This window comes from Coptis chinensis, chromosome 4 (assembly GCF_015680905.1).
Source record: "Coptis chinensis isolate HL-2020 chromosome 4, ASM1568090v1, whole genome shotgun sequence".
NCBI lineage: Eukaryota > Viridiplantae > Streptophyta > Magnoliopsida > Ranunculales > Ranunculaceae > Coptis > Coptis chinensis.
This window is the reverse complement of record NC_141459.1, coordinates 11,693,715-11,702,568: the sequence shown is the minus strand read 5'-3', so window position 1 is coordinate 11,702,568 and position 8,854 is coordinate 11,693,715. Positions and strand designations below refer to the sequence as shown.

General features: G+C 34.0%; 1 protein-coding gene across 8 annotated transcripts; it reads left to right on the top strand.

Moving 5' to 3' along the window:
* The first annotated feature begins 1,390 nt into the window (after positions 1-1,390).
* On the top strand, positions 1,391-5,680 carry LOC147501898 (carotenoid 9,10(9',10')-cleavage dioxygenase-like). 8 transcript variants are annotated; one of them, XM_086603839.1, is made up of 7 exons: positions 1,391-1,732; positions 2,513-2,589; positions 2,726-2,805; positions 3,026-3,123; positions 3,841-3,951; positions 4,687-4,754; positions 5,449-5,680. In XM_086603839.1, the coding sequence occupies exons 4-7, from the start codon at positions 3,096-3,098 to the stop codon at positions 5,512-5,514; spliced, it is 273 nt and encodes a 90-aa protein (XP_086459965.1). In that variant the 5' UTR covers positions 1,391-1,732; positions 2,513-2,589; positions 2,726-2,805; positions 3,026-3,095; the 3' UTR covers positions 5,515-5,680. The 8 variants fall into 8 exon arrangements, 1 of the variants encoding a protein (XP_086459965.1); XR_015219895.1 differs by lacking the exon at positions 4,687-4,754 and having other exon boundaries at positions 3,889-3,951; positions 5,470-5,680; XR_015219893.1 differs by lacking the exon at positions 4,687-4,754 and having other exon boundaries at positions 3,889-3,951.
* The last annotated feature ends 3,174 nt before the right edge of the window (positions 5,681-8,854 follow it).

Sequence of the window (8,854 nt, the reverse complement as noted above, 5' to 3'; positions counted from 1 at the left end):
TTAGCTTTCTATAAAAGGAAATCCATTCTATCTTGGGAGACAGTTTCCCATCAACCTTCAACTACTGTGAGGGGGAAAATCTGTCTTAAGGACATAGTGTATCTACACTAGGCTCGGATTTAACTAAGAAGTACAAGACACGTACAAGACAAAAGGTTTATATAGTTTGGTAATTGGTAAAGAGTAAGTACAATTAAGTTGTATATTCCTAACATTAGGTTCATACGTTTCCTAGTCTGACTTGTGGTACAATCCATGTTATCACGACTAATCGACTAATCACCGATTAATCGCAAATCACTTGTAAAACGATTATTTTTTTACTGATTTTTTATTTTTTCTAACCAACCCGATTTAATCACCAAATTGGCCGATTAACATTGAAAATATTAGTTCCTCACTAAAAAAAATACTTAAAATTAACAAAAACTAACAAATTAGACTTTTATATATACTAGATTAATAATAAAAGAACGTAATCAACATACTAAGCTAAGAGTTTACTCATTTTTTTCTCCTTAAAGAAAGTTAAATATTCAAATTCTTGTATTATCTCTCTAATATATATTATTTCTTCTCTCTCCTCTTATTCTTTTAAATTTTAACATAATTAACATCTTTGTAGTACTCAAAATTGAGTTGGTTGGATGTGATTACAAGAATTGATATTTCGTGTTGCATCTCGATCGGTTAACTCTTTTGAAATGTTTGATATGATTAACTGATTATATATATATATATATTATAAAATATATATATATATATATATATATATATATATATATATATATATTTTAAAAATGCTATACATGCATCAGATTAAAATCCAATAAAATCACCGATTAATCACCCTTAATCGCTCAAAAAACCAAACCAATTTTAATTGCTCAGGTTACAAATTAAAGTTGTTTTTAATTGGCGAGCTGCATAAGTTGTGTTTTTTGTTGATTTGTTTTACTTTTTTAAGACTACATTCTCTACACTATTAGATTGGTGACCTTCTTGAAACCCCCTTTAATTTTGAGGCAATGTATTTTTAATCTCTCCATTTGAATTATATAGCACCACCTCCCTACATTAATTAGTTATATCTCTATTAGTAGCATCTCTTATAATCAACCTTGCCTCTTAAATTCATCCGGGTATTTTTTCTTACGCATAATACCCCTAAATGAATTATTAAATCAAAACACCCAAATACTACTTAGAAGGACTACTTGGTCTATTTCCGATTTTGTAAATTTATGGTACCCATATTGTCCTTAAATTAAAGTATTACTTAACATTTTAATGAGGACTAATTGGTCATTTTATGTGTTGGCAAATAGAAAAACCAAATCCACACATCATTTGAACTGTACGCACCATAAATACAGACATTAATTAGAAACCCTTTCTCTTCCTAACCCCGTTTCTCATTTATAGAAGGAAACCTCTTTCTCTTCCGATAATTAATATTTTATCTTCTCTCCCTTCTCTCAATTTAGTTCGATCGGTTAGTGATTTGGCAAAGAAATTGTCAATCTTGCTACAATTATCGATCTGAAGATTTTCCTTCTCAAGAATCAATTTTTGTATGTGAATCTCCTAATATTTTATCTAAGGTGTCGATAAGCGTGTCCTCAAAGTTTACAAAGATGGATGGCGTGTTTCGAATTATTAACAACAAAACACAAGATGCTTTGGGAGATTCTGGTGGCTTGCCTTCGTCTTAGAATCTATTGAAATTAAGGTGAGTTCTAGCTAAAGTGATTAGTCCACTATTTTTATTTTTTCAACATAAGTAAACCATTGAAAGTTCCATCCAATTAGAGGACCTATGGTTTTAATTCATTGTGAAATCCCTGGACCTCTGAAGGAGTTTCTTCAAGCAACTAATCAATTCAAGCACTCTGTTCATCAAGAACTCAAAGACAATATCATGTATTCTTCACGTGACAGATGTTTTTGTTATGTTTTCTGTACAATGTTTTATACTTTGTTATGTAATCTGCTGCTTCATATCACTTCAGTCTCTTTTATGAACTTGTGTTCTTATTTCAATTGCTTCACAATTTAGATAGAATAAACAGTTCGTTAAATATCCATGAACAATGAACTATTAGTTGTATGTAAAAAAAAAACTTTTGCAACATTTTTTTCTTTTTCCGTGTAGTCAATCCATGTGTCCTGGCAATCAGTACTCAATACAACATCTTTGCGATTACTAGCAGCAATAAAATAAGACTTGCTTTTCTATTGTGGGTTAACTTGGTTCCCCGCATATATAAGTTGCTATGGTGAAGGTCGTTGGTTACATGACAACGCCTTTGTTAGTTTATTTCAGTATAATTTCTAGAGGCCTTTCACAATCTGATTTATTTTTTCATTGCATTTTCAATGAACAAACCTTATAACTTTCACATTTCACCTGTAGAATTTTCTGAGTAGTATAATCTGTGAACATCTTATTCTTCTAAAATTGCATTTATTATATCTAATGCACTAACGTGGATGCATAAATTTCTTCCAGAATATATAAGTTCATCTTATGATGTTCGATTGCATCACATGCTAAGTGGAAGAACAAATGGACAAAAAGATCTCCATGTAAGTTCACAAAGACCTAAAATTTTAGAAGACAAAATTTTTTTGACATGAAATAAAAAATAGATGAAGAAGTTTACGATGAATTTTTTGTTGGTGATCTTATTTTTTTTTTTTTTTTTGTTTGGTGTTGTCGCAGGTTTGGGGAGTTTTTAAGTCTATGCATTAGCTAATTGTGGGAAGGTTTGTATTTGAAGAGCACATGTGCTGTTAAGATTTGTAAGATTGCTATTTTCTAACAATATTTCATTGTTAATAATTTCCAGTTAATCAAAAATTAATTATATGACATCTTAATCTTTCTTTTTATAAATATTTTTATAACTCAAGTTTGATCGCTTTTAACGCTTCATTGATTTTATTTTCTAAATCCAGATGAATTAAAAGCATTGTTAGAATTAGGTAATGTAAGGATTGTGCTATTTTTGTTTCAATTCAGGTTAATGCAATGGCAATGAGAACCGAACAAGAGGCGAAAACGCAAAGTAGTGGCAGTAAGAGACATATGCATGCTTACCAATAAGAACAATACAGATGGTAAGATTGGCAATGAGACATATACATAACATATTGGTAAGATATCAAAAGTTAAGTCTCCCATAGTCTTTTTTCTATTGATTGAGATAAGAAATGTCAGGAATATATTACTGTATAGTTAGACATGTATTATTGTATTAGTATGTAGAACTATCACCGAGACACCACTTAATTGGCTTATTATCATTTTTTTCCCTTGCCACTTATTGCCTGCTAGCCATAGTGCTTCACTTGCATACGTTGCTAGAAGCATCTCACATGTCATCCAACAATGGTGTCATGCTATGACTTCTTTTACCCAAATGCATTTTTACATTGTTTATATTAGAGCAAAAGTTTCAGAAATGGCCATCTTTGAAAATTCCTTGGTTGATTTAGGTAATAATAACCCACTCGACACAAGGACCTTTTCATTGGTAGTAAGTCGATTGCTCTAATTGTAAATAACAAGATTCATGGTGATTTCATCGTATTTTTTAAAAGTTTTTGTAGGTCAGAATTTTTTTGGGATGGGATCAAGTGATCATCTGGTTCCAATTTTTAAAACAAGGGTTGATTAAATCAAGGAGATAGAACCTTATATATTGCAGTACAAGTATAGGCTTACTATGTTCTTTGGTTTTGATCATTCACTACACCAATTTGGTCAATTAACGACACCTATAAGCGGGCATAAACGATGGTTAATGGCACTTAATGCATTTGTCTATGACTTAGGACCTGCAAGATTTGGTTCTGAAGCTATTTTCGTCCCTCGTGAGCCAGGTGTCAAGTCTGAAGAGGATGACGGCTACTTAATATTTTTTTCGTCCACGATGAAAATACAGGGTAACTTCTCTTCCTAAATGTTGTAATCATGACAACACTGTCAAAGTAATGTTATCATTATCATTAGAAGCGTTTAATTGGCAACTGCATAGATATCTTCCTTTCAATCAATAACCTTTCTTGCCTTAGAAAAAGATCCACATGCTCACATACGGAAAGTTGTTCACATTGTTCTAGAGCTTCAAGTTTCTTTTTTGTTGTTGTATAAAATTCATCTCCATGAATCTTATAGTCTGTTACATATGAAAAGAGGACCCCCTGAATTTGTTTAAGAAATTCATAATCTCATGAACATATATTGATTATAAGCCTGAATGAGTTGTGATGACTTAGAAAAACCAAATAAGTTTTTGCATCGTTGCATAGTTGTGATCGATATATATAAACACCTACATTACAATGATTTTTGGCGTGATTAGGTCAAGTTGATATACTGATATAAAAATACCCCTATGTGCTTAGGATATCCCTATACTGATTTATGACACGAAAAGGACCACACCTGGATCATTATGAAATTGAAGGGGAAGTTTGTTTGTGGATGGATTCTAATGAGGTTAGAACAAAACAAGCTGAAAAAAATCAAAATCTTGACTCGCAGAAGTTTTTGCATGTTATAGTTGAAGAAAGAAAGTTCACCATTTGCTTATTAATTTATATAATGTCATTAATGTCATTTGCTTTTTTCTCTGCTGAAAATCCTTTGTGTCATTAATGCAAAAACAATGTCACCAGATCCTGTTGCTGTCATTGAGTTCCCAAATAAAGTTCCATATGGGTTTCATGCTTTCTTTGTAACGGAGGTTTGTATTAGTGGGTTTAATCAATTTATGCAGTATCCATCTTCCGGAATTTGGCAGTTGATTGAAGCAAAAATGAGAGTAATGATGGAAATAATGGAATTACATCCTTAATGGAGAAATGACAGAGTTCCGTCCAATACGGCGATACTAAATTCCCCATAAAAGTTAATTTTCCTCGGATAGCAGGGGATTCAAGTTGATCTTATTAAACTGAAGCATGCGCTTTTCTTTTGCGGTCAGATACAAACTCATGGAAATTAATATTTCAAGTAGCATGATGAACATACCTATTAGCATTTCTATTATCCAGTTCAATTACCCCATTTTCTTTTGGCTAAATAAGTGCAATCACTGCTTAAATGATATATAGAACAAACCATTAAAATAGTCACATCATTTATATCTCAAAAATGTATTTGGGCATCGCATATTATTATTAACACAAGAAGACGAAAAGCTAATTAGGTTAGTATCTTAGCTTGGTTGTTTCAAATAACTATCTTACCTGGGAAGTCCTCCAGATGGCTCAACATGAAGGTTCTTGAGTTAGATCATTGAGTGTCCAAACTATGTTTGACTTGAATACTTGAGCATTATTCTATCTAAGTTGGTTTCTCCTGATTTTGTTGCTTTGCTTTCTCAACTAGGATTACTCTCTTCCTTTATTTATTTTTGGAAAATGACTTCTGATTAGGTTTTTTATCTTTTGAACAAGAGCAACTTCGAGAACAAGCGAAGCTTTGATCCAGAACACGTATAGTAGCATCCGTACATGCTGCCATAACTCAATTAGCCAAATATGTATATGTTCTGTTTTGTAAAGATTCATTATATATAAGCTACTTGGATGTCAATGTAATTGATCTAATCAAAAGCAAGATACTTCGGCAAGCATTTTTAGACTTCCTTAATATTGAAATTATTTATCTTTGTTTGAGTCCTAGATAAGGGTTTTAGTAGGGTGAAAATATGTGGATTTACTGCTAAGTTGAATGTTGTTGGTGCATGGTTGTCAACATTTATAGAATATGTGAGCATTCAATACAAATCTGATGAGGACATGTTTGAAGCTATATCAAGTGCAACTTTTAATCCATCACTTACAACAATTCCAAAAAAAATTGTATGTACAGTTGGGCAGAAGCCGAGCAAGGCCAAATACCATTTAAATGATACTGCTGAAGTGGTAAGGATGCTTCAAGGACTTGCATCTGCTTCCTGTCAGAAGCTAAGATATAGTTCTAATACTAAAGTCTCTTTTGAGTGTTGCATGAAATACACCTGAATCATAAATTTTTTGTTCTTTAGTTGCATACAAGTGTGATGATGTTGATATGGTATGGATTAGACCACATGCCCGATAGTATACCTTGGATTGTGTACTTGCATGTCCTTGGAGAAGGGTGTTGTGCGAAAACGTAGGAGTAAGCTTGTTGTTGATAGTACCTTAATTGGATACTTTATGAGGTGTTGTTGATACAATTTCGCTACAGGGGTCATTCTGGAATTGCTTTGGTCGAGTTTAACAAAGACTGACCTGGTTTTCATAATGCAATGTCATTTGAAAAGTATTTTGAAGCAGATTATTTTGGCCGCTTCAATTTTCTACTATTTTTCTTCTTCAATTCAGTTGGAATGAGAATGAAGACTATCAGTTCTGAACCAATTTACTGTAGTTGGCCGGTATTTAGTGTGGGTCAACAAGTGGATGTTAAAGGCACTAAGCAGCAGTTCAAATTAGATTTTACAACAAAGAACAGGTTTGCAATCTTGAACTAAGATATGTTCAAACATTTAAAGGAGTTGAAACAATAGTCTAAGCGAATAACTACTGAATGCAACACCACTCTGCATACCACGCTCATCGAGCATGCAGGTTTGTTAGTTAGATTAATAAACCAAAAGGTTTTACAACTATCTCCCTAAAATTAAATTAACATAATTGAAATCGAAATTAGAAATTGTAAACACGCACCCACGTTTCTTCTAATTGAATCGAAATTTGAAATTGCAAACACCTATATTTCCTTCTCTAAAATAAACTTCTAAATCCACACATACTTATATATCAGTAATGATACACATACAAACCTACTAATTTGACCCACTTAACCGACCTACTAATGGTTTCGTGTGTATTGCAAAGAAAACCAACGTTATCCAAATAGTTAGTCGCAATAGTAGGTCTAAAAATTAGGTTCGTGTAGCACTACTCCTTATATATATATACTCCTTATAATGCGAAGTATAATAAAAAAATTTTAACTTGGCAAATGATTAGGAGAGATCATTCCCTCCTATTGTAACCATCCAAATAGACAACTAATGTCAAAGATTGGGTGGGTTGTACAAGAAAAAGCAAATCTGGCGTGGCCAACCTAACAAAATCGAGTAGGCAAACCCATAAATGAGAGGGAAAAAACTTTTTATGGTCCAACCAAAATAACAAATGAGTGCGGCATTTTTTGGCAAATGAACAGTTTGATATTTGTTCAGCAACTATTCAATTCAAAATCCTTTTCTTACAAATACCAACACAAATTTTAATCAACATTCTTTTGTTCTTATGAAAGATTGCATTGATTAGATTGATGCAATATTAGTTTGAATCTCAAATTTGGTATAACAAAAGTATTATACATTCAATTCGCTAAACCCATGATACGAAACTGAGATTTGTCAATCCGATGACAACAGTTTACAATTGGCCTTGATAAAATCGCAAAACACAAATGAGGAAATAGAGATAGAGAGTCACAGAACAGGAATTGGAGACACAAAACTTCATAGTTACAACTTTAAAAAAAAACACACACACAGATTTGTAAAGGAGCATTTTTCCCTTACATATACGGGAGGAAGAAGAAGGGGATTGGATTTGGGAAAGACCGAGTTCGCTAAGTAGCGAGCTGCCTACGTATCTTCTCTTGATTCTGGGGGAGAGAAGAATCATGTCTGACATAGTTCATGTAGGTGGTATTTATAGACACAAGAGAGTGTTGATCTTTGAGACACGTGTACTCCCTTGTACATATGTAGGGTGGAGATTACGAATGAGTGTTAGGTTGGTTTTGGTAGGAAGGCGGTGATCATTGGGAGTGGGTGCAGTAATTCATAATTCCCGATAATTGGAAGTACAGATATGGCTTTGGTAATGATTACCCTTGGATTAAGGAAAATGTCTTTATCCGAAGCGTTCCACTCTAGGTCGTTCAATCTTCTTGGAACGTTCTTGAGCGAGCTGGAGTGTACCACCTACATAAAGCGAGCTGCTCGCGAGTCGATCTTGGAGGACGATGTCCTGATTGCGCAGCGATCTCTACTTATGTTTAACGCGTGCTTAATATTCTTTAATGAGGATATTACTCCCTTACACAACCCCTTCTCAGCAGATTGTGTTGTTCAAGGAAGCGATCTGCTGAGAGAAAACAACCATACGTGTTGAGCATGAGTGGACGAGCGGCTGGTGTAAGTTGAGTTATTGGCACGCTGTAACGTTCGATTTGGGTTGCATGACGATTCAGTTGGAAAACAAAAGTTGTCACGTGATTGGCATGTGACCGACTCATAGCAGTTGGTAGAGAAACGTGTCGCCGCATTTTCCGAAATCATGAAAAGACAGTTCCTTGAACCACGTGTGTGGGCTAGGCCGTAGGTTGTAATCATAACTCCTTGGTAACTGAACGGGCGGTTGCACAAAATCAAATTTGGGACAACTGCAAAGTTATTTTTTGTTTTCGCCTTCAGCAAAACTGCAAGCTAGGGTTTCTCAGGTAAGTGCTTCTGCTGCTGCTGTCTTTGTGCTTTGCATTTTCTTTCATCTTAGTCAAGCATTGTGTGTTTAGTAGATAGGTCGGTGTTAGGCTTTATTATTTAAGTTTGGGTAGTCGGTAAGAAGAAAACGTAAAAATGTTTGATTCTGACGATACTCGATCTGAAGAGGTTCGAGAGGTCTCTTTAAGCTGTGGTGAGTAGGGCTGGCAATGGGTCGGGTAAGAACCGATACTCGATCCGGTTCGAACCAATAAAAATGGGTCTGAGACAGGTAGTTAGCATATTGGACCGGTTCTAGATCTTGAAAATAAGAACCGGACTCTTAT